The 12,718-nt window shown below is 45.7% G+C and overlaps 1 protein-coding gene across 2 annotated transcripts in view; it reads left to right on the top strand.

Moving 5' to 3' along the window:
- LOC147706256 (targeting protein for Xklp2-B-like) overlaps positions 1–12,718 on the top strand; it is a 54,157-nt gene that overhangs the window by 24,329 nt on the left and 17,110 nt on the right. For both annotated transcript variants that reach the window (XM_086929048.1, XM_086929047.1), the window contains 3 exons: positions 6,568–6,751; positions 12,119–12,257; positions 12,432–12,645. In XM_086929048.1, the coding sequence (XP_086785174.1) occupies positions 6,568–6,751; positions 12,119–12,257; positions 12,432–12,645 (537 nt within the window). The remainder of the gene's footprint in view (positions 1–6,567; positions 6,752–12,118; positions 12,258–12,431; positions 12,646–12,718) is intronic.

Genomic DNA, 12,718 nt, shown 5'->3' with positions numbered 1-12,718 from the left:
CAGACTTGCAAATGGAGAGACGACTTGGCGAATGCTGGAAGGGCTCAAGAGGGGCAGCTGCTCAAATGCACTCTGAACACAAGCCCAATCCAAATACTTAATTTAGGGTGCTCTGGGTCCTAGTAGTCCCCCATGTTTATCTGCCATCCAGAGGACCAGCTTCTGGGGGCCTGGACACTTCCAGCATGGGAGAGGGGAGGAGTGAAAAATCAGCTACATGCAAGCCAGGATTGAAAGATGCAGTCACTTCTAAGAAGTGCTCAATGGCCATTATAATTTAAAGAACATTGCGTGAAGTGTGGTGTATCGTGCAACAGTCTGGTAGGGACTGGGAGGACGTGAAAGCACAGCAGGAGAGGCCTTGGAAGTGATGGAACAGACTGAGTTGGAGGTGTAAGAGCGCAGACAGTGTTCAGATGAGGACAGTGTAACACGAGCAGCGTGCATATACACTTTGCAACAAAGAGTAGGTGAACCTGAAAGGAAAAACACTCCAGAGAAAAAATACCAGTAAGAGGTCACTACACCAGGGGAGGAGTAAGACAGGAGAAGGTTGGACACATGGCCAATGAACCATACAGAAACCTTTTCAGAACAAACCAGTTGGCAGCAAGGGTGTCGCCCAAACCCACAAAAGTTAATAAGCATTCCCTGCAGAGCCGCGTATGCGTGCTGCTAGGCTCGATCTAAAAAGGAAAACTTTCAACTAGTGCTGTAGAGACATTGGATCGCCTTTTATCTCAGTGAAGAGGCTTATGACCGTAGACATTCTTAAGACTAGTCCCTTCAGTAGACCCTAGTACAGTCTGAAGACTCACTCCCCCCACGCCCAGCATTCTGAGATTGGGCTTAGTGCTGCAAATGCTCTCCCAGCTTGGCTTGCGCCATTGAACGCTTCAGCAAGATTGTGTAGTACAGAGCATCCATCTAGAACAGGGATGATCACTGTTAGTTTGGCGATCAGCCTCCAGGACTTTACCATTGATGCAAGTTTCATGCATTGACTGTGCAGTTTGTGGGAGATCGGAAAGTGCTGCAGTAGTGAAGTTGCTTCAGTATTCGGATGGTGCTATTGACAAGGAGCCAAAACTAAGCTCATTTGGGTGAACCCCAAAATGGTAACATCATGATGTGCCTGCTTTCTCCCGAAGGGGTTTATCCTTTGCAAGCACATTTAATCTTTTTCCTACGTGTTTTTTTAAAGCTAGAGCTTGGTTTGCCCTGTAACTTCTGGGGTTTCCCATGGTACTAAAGTTCCATAAAGGTCTTGAGCAAGGGTCTTGGCAAGAGACGCTTTAGTGATTACCCAGGCTACTGAGTGGGTCTTGTATTGGAGCCTACTCCAAGGTATATATGCTTTTATTCTGGCATGCCTCAAGTCTAGTTTAATCCAGTGTTGGCCTGGTGCCAGGCTACTGAGTGGGTCTTGTATTGGAGCCTACTCCAAGGTATATATGCTTTTATTCTGGCATGCCTCAAGTCTTGTTTAATCCAGTGTTGGCCTGGTGCCAGCAGAAGTGGTGGCATTTGCTCTGTACAGAGTGCAGGGTCTCTGAAGACCAACACAAGCGCCGCAGGTGAAGTAACTGATGGAAAGCTGAATACTCCATTTAGTGTTTTACCCAGTAGTGCACTTGCTTATAAAAGAGCGGTTGGTCATGGAAAAGCTCGCTGGCTCTTCAGTGTACATGTCCTCTGCAAAACAAGATCAGAAGAGCTCCTTCATTGGTAACGGGGGGGGGGGTGTTATGGTTCAGTTGTGTGGAGCCTCCTTTACTGCAGACTTCACCCAAATCTAGGACCAGCTGTTGAAATGTATTTTCTTGTTACTCACTGATTGAAATTGGGCTGGTGACGTGTCGTGTCCCTCTTACTTGAGGGCGGGGGTCCTTGTGCAGGCACACGTGACTGGTATAAGGCAGACCCCCTTAAGGGCCTCTGCACTGCAGCTAAGGCGATGTGCAACAATAACAGGCAACAGACACATTCAAGTGTGTGCAGCATAAGCTACCAAAATAAGTCGTTTGCACATCCAATGATTTTTTAACACAATGGTTCATTTTAGCACTAGCAACATGTAAAAGTCCCTTTTTAGGCAGTTGTAATTGTATCACACACCAAGCCTTATTTCGAATTTGGCAAAAAATGGTACTCCGTCTAAACATGGTGATGTCCTATTGTATGTAGAGTGCCTTTGACTATAATCAACTTGTAATGCGGCGGACAAAACACCCACTATGTTTTTGATAGAGTACCTTGTCCATGAAACTGTCAAGGCCCTAATATTGTACAGAATGTACATAATTTGTATTTGAAGAAGAAAATGGGCTGTTTGAACTGTTTTAAACCTTTCAATGTCCTACACAATGGTCTGATTCCCAGAAGTGCAGAGTCCAGGTAAATGTATGCCAAGCTGAAACCACATACAGCAGACCAAGCCTTGACTTCATTTGCCAGCACCCAGTAGGAAATGCATACCTTTGGAAATGGCTTCAGTGGCTCATTTGGGCAGTTCAGCTTGACTAGACCAATTCGACTAAGTGCATGTGTTCGTGTTTATCCATGCTTGATCACCAGATACTTCACCATACCATCTCTCATCCAATTACTGCTCATAAAGCATGATCTGATCCAACAGCTGGCCCTTTGCTGCCCAAGCCTGCCTTTACGCGGATGCCCATTTAGAAACAATGTAGGGGCCTACAGTATGGATCCTTTGCAGGTCCACCTGATGTACACCCGTTCCGTACTACACCATGGGTTGGTCAAATTGTAAGAAGAGCTTCTGCTACTTGCCTTGTCACACTTCTCCCATCATGGCCCGGTCAAGTCAAAAGGTTTGTACCCATCTGACTGTAGTGTGCAGTTTCACACTAACCATGACCATGATCTCCTAGTTTATCGACCGTGTAAGCAAGTGCTGTTAATTTGGATTTGTAAAAGATTCTTATTTTTCTAAACCTCTTTGACCGTAGAATATCTTAAAAGCATGTGCACAAGCAAAACATGCAACCCCAAGTTCCACACCTTTTCCAGCACCAGTGTTGCAGAGCATAGTACTACCTCCCTGTTAATATTCTTCTTAAATTGCCCGTCCAGGTGCTCCTTTTAGTGCTCAAACACTGTCGCGACCTTCCTTTCAGCAATAAAAATGGATGTTCCTTCTGGACATCTGCTAGTAAGAGGACCGTGCCCTCTGTCCATTACCTCTGGGATCAGATTCATTCAATTGCTTTCTTTGAGTTGCACCTTGCCTTTGACAGGTGTCCTACTATAACTACTAACATATGTTTCCTTTAGAAAATGTTGGCTTTGGAACAAGAACCACTGGATTACAATTTCTGATATCCTCCTTTACCAAATTGTTTTATCTTGGGCAAATCATATTCTCCCTGTGCCTCTGCCTCCTGATCGATCAACAAGTGGGCTCTCAAAAGGAGGCTTAATGGAGGAACACCAAGGGCATATTCCCAGATTATGCCCCCCAGCATGATTTTCATTCACTCAGTCTAGATTGTTCAACTTGGTCTCGAAATTCCCAAGTATCGGAAATGCAACTTATTGGTTATGCTGCATTGTTCAGAATCCCCCATGTGCTCTAGCTCCTCACTCCAAGCCTCAGGTGGGTACCTCTTTTACGGGTCCTACGTTGAAATGAGGAGAGGTGGACAGGCTGCTTGGGTGCACTGCTGGGGCCTAGCTATGACTAGCATAAAACTGTAGATTTATTGTGGGGCAATCGGCCGGCACGCATAGCTCAGGCTAAACTCTTTAGAGGCTGGTATGATGGGGGCATTGCACTGCCGAATCTGCACTTGTACTACTGGGCAGCACAACTTAAGCCCATTAACCAATGGCTACACGCCCCGCAGTCTGATCCGGCATTTCAAGCAGACAGGGCGCAGCTGGGCATTAACAACATACTCGCCCCACTCTATGACCGGAGAAAACTGACTCCTCTCAGGACCCACTAAACTCACTGTGGAAACCTGGCACGCGGCGACAGCTGCGTTAGGCTGGAAGGGGAAAATCACCAAACGCACCCTGCTCTGGGATGCACGCGCCTTGGGCAACTTGAGAAATAGCAAGGGTTTCTCCCTCTGGGATTCCATCGGCATATCCACGGTGGGTGACATGTGGGAACGGGGTGACGTAATTTCGTTCACCCGCCTGAGGGAATTATATGACCTGGGGCCACACGAATCATACCGATACGTACAAATTCGTCATGCCCTGCTCACGGCCATCCCCTCTGGGTCGACTCTTCCTGAGTCCTCCCCGCTGGAGGATCGCCTCCTGACTGACTTAATGGTGGAAAGAGCAACTTCACTGACGTATCGTAAGCTCCTGAACAACTCGCCAGATCCGCTGGCTCCCCTGAAGGAAAGGTGGGAACAGGAGGTGGGCGCCCTAGATGAACACGAGTGGAATGAGGCTCTGGCGTCACCGAAAGAGGTGGGCATTTCGGCTAGGATGAGACTTGTCCAGCTCAAGGTTCTCCATAGGGTATATTACACAAGAACACTGCTACACCGCATCCACAGAACACCACACCCTTTTTGTCTGCGTGGCTGTGGGGAAGAGGGCACCTTTTTCCATACGTTTTGGGACTGCCCACGCATACAAAATTACTGGCGACAGGTACTGCGTACTGTATCTCAGGCCCTAGAGATCTCGGTCCTCCCAGAACCAAGGCGATGTCTCCTAAACGTGTGGGAACCAACAGATTTGCCCAGACATAGTCGACTTTGGGTAGCGTTGGGAATGATTGTAGCGAAGCGAGATATTGCTCAGCGTTGGGGGGCGGCAGAACTTCCAACGAAGTCACAGTGGTGCATGAATATGGACAAAACGATGATAACTGAAAGGGCTGTGTACTTGAGCCGTGCGTGTCCAGGCAAGTGGAATAGGGTGTGGTCCCCATGGAATGTGTACCGTGGCGAAATCTGCGATCCGCTGCCAGAAGATGATCCGTTGGAATCAGATGATGAGGGATGGAGTGAAGGGTGGAGGACGAGATAGGGACACCATTTGGGTAGAGGTGTGGGGGGGGGGAAAAGTCCTTCCCCGTTCCGGATGAGATCCCTGGATAATACATGGAAACTTATACTGTCCTAAGGAGCTTTCATACAGCTCACCTGCAATATTATTTCCCAAAGATCGCAATGTGATTTCCTGTTTGTTCTCTTGGTTCCTTTTTAAAAAAAACAAAAAATGAAAACCTCATTTAATTTGTAATGTGATCTCAACTAATGACCTTCAATTTGTTTAGTGATGTGCCTATTCACTAGAGTTGCTTATGTAACGTATGGACTTCATTTCCGCATGGCTGTCACTGCTATTTCTTCTATTTTAGCGGCCGGCCCTTCGGGGTTGTATGCGACTTGCTGTGTAATTGTAAAAAAGTGCAATAAAGGTTTTCATTAAAAAAAACACAACAAAAAAACTGTAGATTTGAGGTTTTGCACATGCTGAGGGCAGGACACCGAGACAAGCCTGCAAAAGAGCTAGTGTCCAACCATCCTCTCATTCCAGGCCCCCGACTCCCAGCATGCCCCAGAATGTAGAGTAGGCAGCGTGGGTAAGAACCCTCTTATTCCGTTGTCACGTCCCTCAAGCACCACCCAGGCCAGTCTAACACTCCAACAATAATTATGCTGAAGAGGGAATCCCTTGCTGGACCCCAAGAGATGAACGCCCTTATCTAACTAGTGAGCTGTGGAAGTCTTTTTTTTTTGGGGCTGCAGCTACATGCATGGCTTTTAAACTACTGTGTTGGTGGGGGAGGACATGACCCACACGGCCTACAGGTACCTTGGCCAACACCTCTATGAGCAACAGTATGATGCCCGTCAGAGGCCAATTCCTGCACAGCAATACAGCAAGATATGCCATCTCTAACCAAGTTAAAATCTTCATTATGCCAACTGCTCGGTGTAGGTCCTTGATGCCTCGTGCTTCACTCTGGAGGGGTGGGAGATGGTTTTCTGGCTCGCACTGGCCACCCTTGTTTCACAATGTTCTTTATTTGATCCCAGAGGAATCTTGTTCCTTATCTGTGCTGCTGCTACAGGCTTAGACTTGACGTCTAACCTCAGTACTGCCAACGAACATGTAGTGAATCAGTTAAGGTCCTAGTCAAGTGAGGAGTTTGTTTTCCATCAGGTATACACCATCTTACTTTGGCAAGATTCAACTTCCCCTCCAAGAATGAGCTAGTGTTCCCACAAGAGGCCCTCAGTTTCTTGTCTGGAGCTCAGCCTTGAGTCTCGATACACATTTTATCCTTGTTATAACTGATAACCAGCGCTTATAAAATTTCCTCTGTAGAAGTCCTTGTATTACCAGTCCTGTTTTTTTTTGTTTTTTTCGCCAAGTGCTGACGTTCCACACATCTGCAACTCCTGATGGTCGCAGTTCACTGACTTAACGGGTAAAGTTCCTGCCATGTCTGTCCCACTGGGAAGGGTGGGCAGGGTTTAGAGGAGAGACTGGATGTTCTATGTAGTCTGTGCAGAAGCCATCCTGATTGCCACTGGCTAGCACCTTTCTGTCTGTCTCCTGCAGGCTCCTGTACCTAAGGGACGAAAAATAGTTCCAAAGCCTTTCAAATTACCAAAGGGAAACAAGAGGAAACTGGAGGAGGAGCGGGAGTCATGCGACTTTGTATCCACTGCTCAGCAGGTTGAAGCTTTTTTCAAGCGCACACCTTGTCGCTATCACCTCCGGAGCCGGCGGGAACAGATTGCTGGTGAGTTTCAATGCCTGTGAACTACTTTGTTGTGCTAGGTTAGCTGAATGATTATCATTACTGCAGCCTTTTATTTTTTTGCTCACTTATGTTGGTCATGCAGGTTGAAGCAATGGGGCTACTATTTCTAATGGGCTTACTGCTGCACACAACAGTTGTAACATGTTAAGCCAGATACCATGCTGACTGGTCAGTGATTGCCATGGGCAGTTGCTGAATATTGATGGAAATGTGCTGCTGTTCTAGAGATTTGTCCCACGTGAGCAGTGGGATAGGTCTCCTGAGGGTGTTTCCAGAAGGTTCATTTTGACCAGAGAGGCAGCCCAATCAGGAGTTCTTTCGTGTGGCAGGAGGACAAGTCGGCCATTCCTTTAAGGGGGTGTAGTTGGCTTCTGCCAATTGTTCCATCTTTGGGAGTGGTTTTGATTACGCAAATATTTATCAGCCCATTCAATGGAAAGAACGTTCTCAATTTACAAATGGACACTTGGGGATAGATTCACAGTTTGTGATTTGTCTAGGTGAACTGTAAATCCAGATATTTCTCCCAATTGGGCCACTTCCTCCAGCAGTACAAGGAACAATCTTTCTGGTTGAGCAAGTATCAGCAGTACATCTGCACACGTCCAATTTCAGGGTCTCGCTCCTTATGTAGGTCTCTTATCTGTTTCTGCTAATGTTTTTGGCAAAGAGTTCCATGATCAACATGAATAATATAGGTGCTAGCTCTGCCTTCTGCTTGTAATCCTAAATGGAACTGCTAGAAAACAGTTTGCTTGCCCTTAAATTAAGGATTTGACAGCCTTCCAGCACCCAATTGTAAATTAGGTCCTATAACTTTTTCATCACTTTTACCACGTATCTCCAGTTGAATCTATCAAACATTTTGCTTTATTTTGTGTATGGCAGGCAATAATATGCAGCACTGGTTGCATTTAATCTATAAGCTAGAATACTTATAGTCATGTCAAGTTTTAGGAATGAAATTGGGTGGGGTTTTGACCTGTCAAGTGGGAAGGGTGGGGCTTGGCCTACTTTGAAGACTGAAATTATAGCTTTGTCACTACTTGTGTCTGAAGTTAAATATGTTCACTGGAATTGTGGTGCATGTGGAACAAAATGTATTAAGGTTCTAAACCAATCTGCTTATCCTAGCTATTATCTGTTCTATTTTGATTGGGAGTTATAATTGTTCTGCTTCTATTGTAAGGAGCTGTACTTGTTTACCATTTGGGTTGGTTTGTCTTCTCATTAGCTTCCATCCTTTGAACCTCTGGTAATTAAAGGCTTCAGTGATGCTTTTATTAGTTTGCTATGTCGCCTTTCATATCTTCTTATCAGAACTCTGTTAATTATTGGGGTTTGCCTGCCACTATCTTCCCGAGTTTGTCTGCCGCCATACTCTTTTTATGCATAATAAAGTGTATGCACCATTGTTCAAATGGTGGGCTTTTACTTTTTTACTTGCTCTTGTTGCCAATAGGGGTGGACAGAAGTCGCAGAGTTTTACTCAGCAGAATGAATTCTGCTAAGTTTTGTGGGCAGTATTCAGCACTTGGTGCTATTCACACTGATTTTTAGCACCAGGAGCTTGTTCGTGCTGGAACATTAGCACCGCACGCCAAAGGGTGCTGCTGCTTTCTGCTGCTCAAAGTTTTTCTACCTGAGCGGCAGCTTTCTCCACTCAATAGGTCTTGACCGCCCGCGTTGGGAAATCTTGCCGTGAGACCTGCTGGTGTCCGAAAAGCTCTCTAGGGATGCAGATTCTGGATCACCAGTTACATTGGTGAGCCGTGCACAAGAAACCTCTGCCACAGTGGTTGGTGGAGTTTTGCCAGAACAGTGTTTCTGACGGAGCACAGAGTTAGCTAAACTTCCCTGCCAGAGCAGATTTTATTGCCCACCCCTAGTCGCAAACGCATTTTCTGTATGACTTTGTGTTATAAACTTCACCCTTGCTCAGCCTATAATTTTCCTGGATTTGCTTTTCTGATTAAATATAATCTGGTGGCCTCTGATATAACGGTGCCTCTTAACTGCATTTCATAGTAGTTGAATATATTGCTCTTCACTACCGGATATTGTAAGAAAGAACGCAGGGTGATTCAATATTGCTTTGTGATCAATTTCAGCCTGTTTTGTTAGAATTGGGCATTCAACAGAAAGTTATGTAGTCTACAAGACACTCCTTCTAAGATTAGCCAAAGTGTCTATAATGTCACCTTCAGCAATGAATCCCATGTGGCCCAACAAGACTGATTCATGTCTAATCTACTCCTAGAGGATGGAAGCATTCAGCGTGTCAGTGGCATACCGGGGTCCCTGGAACAAGGCAGTCTACGATTGATGCTCCCCGCAGTGCTTGATGCACGGCAGCGCTCTCCTTGAATACAGTAGTCGTAGGATCAATCCTGCACCTGGGCAACAACCCGATCAGTGCACATCCATATCATACCACCTACAGGGAGTCCTCTCTGCAAGGTCCAGTAGGGAACCCTACACTTCCTCACAGGGCACACTGGTCTTTTCAAGCACGTAAATGCTCGTGCTCCAGGCTCCCAGGTAGGTGGTATGGTTTCCCAGAGTGTCCCCTCACCCAACAGACTAGTAGGCCTTGGCACCCAGTCCTGGTCACAAGCAGAAGTCTTGTACAGCTTCCCCTTATCATGCAGCCCACCTGGTTCTTGGCAGGTCTGGGGTCTCGGCAGGTCTGGGGTCTCAACCTCCGCTTCATATTGTCCATTTCCAGACCGACTCAAACCCTAAATCACATTTGAAGTTTTATTTTAGGCTGCTGGTTCTTATGAAGTGAGACTTTTCTCTCTTTCCTGTTTAAAGGCTATCACGGCAGGAAATACTCTGAACCATATTGTCCCAACACCAGGCATGAGTGACTAAAGTTCACACATGGATGTCAGCCACAGTGATATGTGCATCAAAAGATTAATCCTGGACTCCCAGTCCCACACTGATTTGTTTATCAGCTCCATCTCCTTCCTGAGATGCGTCCAGGCCCCTTCCTTGTGATCTATCACTGAATCAAATAGCAACCTCTTTAAAAGGTGAAGGGGAGTCTTTCTCACTCCCTCCAGTGTGTCCCACCCAGCTCACAGAAATGCAGCAATATAGTATCTGTTTGGGGGAAGGGGGGGCGATTCCTTGACTCCTTCTCCATCAGGCAGGCCTGAGCTTCCCAAAATGGAATCCAACGCCTTCCATGTGATGTACCGTTGCAGACACACTTGCACTCTGTGTACGTACAAAGCACACAATCTCTCCAGTACTGTTGCCTCAAAGCATTGTGCCACCACAACTACACATACATTCCGCTCACACATTTAGTCTACGCGCACTGTTCAGTATGGTATCACCTGTCTTGTTCCAGGGTGGGTTATTTGCGAATGCACTCTGCCAGCACACACATCTGTGCTGCCCAACATTTCACCATTTATGTATTGCGCTTCTCATAAGCACACATGCATGCAGCAAATGGTTTCATTGCACATGCACTTAACAGGACTACATCTCATGTACTGTGCATACTCGGTACATGCACTAACCATACATACATGCACTGCAGAGTTTTGCTCTGTGCTGGTACTTTACCCTTATGAGGCACACAAACATCGGCGCAGAGTCAGTACTCCTGCGCTGCGCTTTACATCTATCTGATGTAGGGTGAGTTAAGCAGACCGCAGCAGAACTTTAAAATGGTGGGTAAGCCTGTAGTCCACACTGGCACAGGTTAAAATACCGGTTTACTCCTACTGATCACCTCAGTTTGTTGCCACCACCTCACTCATGCTACTTAACTCTTTGAAGGCAGATGCCTTCCAGCACTGAGGGTAGAGATTTTGGCACCCTTCCAAAATCACAATCAGTCATGGCACATCAAAATGCCCCATGTTTGCATAAGACAACAATAATTCGCATTAGGGATGCAGAAAACTGTACAGTTGGGCACTACCGGTAGGTGTACAAGCCTATTACCATGCAGAGGACTTTTCTGTCCTAACTGTATGCCCTGTATATTCTTGTATGGCTGCCTAAGCAGGTCCACTTTACATGATATATTGTGGCTAAAGTCTGGAATGGCTTAATTCCTTTTGCAACAGTTAGAATTTCCCGTTTTTCTGATATCAAATTGTAGAAGACTCTAGGATTCGTTTTCCCGTTTGTGGGTTTCCTGCCAGATTGTTCTTTCCACTCCAAATGATGTTAGTCAATTATCCTAATTCTTTATAGTTCTTAGATTATATTGCCAAACTGCTCCCAGGGTTCCTGTTTTGACAGACTTTTAAGACTGTGCTCTCTTAAAGGTTATAAGCCTCTCTTCTCTTCCCCCCCACCCCCCCCAGCACAAAACTAATTGGCTAGTTGTAAGAAAACAATATCAGAATATGATTGCTAGATTTCTGAAGGGACATGTGCTGGTAGTGGCTTTCATGTTATAAGCACTTGAATGAGCAAACTGAGTATTATTGCAACACTGGTTCACAAAGTGATGGTGCAGGTGAGGATCTATAGAGCTGTGTGTGTAAACTGGAAGTAGAATGACTAATCATGTGCATAGTTGACATTGTTCACCTTTAGTTTGCCCATTTTATCCCTCCTTGCTTCCGTTAGGGAGATGAACATGTGACACCTTGGGTATATCAGAGTCTGTTCTCCTATCTCTTTGTTCGGGACTCGCACCTGCATCAAAAACATTCATGCATGTGACTTTAGAGACCGAGCTGGTAGTGGTTAAGACCAGGAGTAGAATTGTCTGACATCTTGAAGATGTCCAGATGTAGCTTTCATCAATAAGGATGCTGTATTTGCTATTCGGCCTTTCTGATAGGACAATAGGTTATTTTCATAATTTTTCCTTCTCCTAAATCCTCCTCACACTAAATTCAAGTAGTGTCCATCAATCTGAATTCCTTTGAGATTTGCATCTACATTTTTCCTTTAAATTTCTATTTATATTTTTTTACCTTTTTCATACCCTCTACATCCCCCCTATTAAAATGATGGGGAGTTCAGCAGGCCATTAAAGGGATGTAGGGCCATAAAGGTAAGGACATTTGTTGAGCCAATAGATCTATTTGATCAAATAAAAGCCTGTTTTGACCCGGGTAAATGGCTGAGGGATACTGGAGACTGTATGCAGTGCAATCCTGCTATGTCAAGAGCTGTTTCTGCAGGTGGTGTTTGTACAGTGAGTCATAGGTGGACTCAACGTTCAGTGGCAGTAGTCAGGCTATGGCGGATGCTGGGATGGGTTTCAGGTTGTGATTTAGTAGTAGAAGTTGGATGATGGGGAGGATTGGAGTAGCACAATTTTATAATCTGAGTTGTGACATTAGTGTTCTTTCTCTGAAGGACCGTCACCTGTGAAATGGGTAAAACCCAGGGTAACCACTCCCAAGACTCCTCACCTGGAGACAAAGAGGCGCCATCGCCCAGTGACCTGCAAAAGTACAGCTGAAGTGGAGGCCGAGCAGCTGGAGAAACTGCAACAGTATGTTGATAATGTAGAGCGTAACCAAGAGGGTGAAGGTGTACAAATTCCCTAATCACCATCTTCATTTTTAAGCCACTTTAGCACTATTTTGTCTAGTATCCACGTTTGCTATTACAAAATTGGTTTAACTATGTAATGCGGTTATTTAATCTGGTTGTGATTTCAATTTAGGTATAAATTTCGGGCCCGGGAATTAGATCGTAGGATCCTGGAGGGGCCACAGATTCTCCCAAAGAAGCAGCCTGTTAAGGAGCTCACCAAGCCGGTTGGCTTTAACTTTCACCTTGGGAAGCGGATCCAAGAGCGGGAGGTGACTGGCGTGGAGACAGAGGTGTTCACATTTCATTCAAGGCCTTTTCCAACTAAGATTTTTGGAGGGGTGGTGGTAAGTTCCAGTAGGAGGGCATGTTGGAGGATATGTCCTTCAGTGTTTTCTTGTGAACTTCACCTCAGACTTA

Source organism: Lissotriton vulgaris, chromosome 7 (assembly GCF_964263255.1).
Source record: "Lissotriton vulgaris chromosome 7, aLisVul1.2, whole genome shotgun sequence".
Classification (NCBI taxonomy): Eukaryota; Metazoa; Chordata; class Amphibia; order Caudata; family Salamandridae; genus Lissotriton; species Lissotriton vulgaris.
This window is presented reverse-complemented; position numbering and strand designations above follow the sequence as displayed.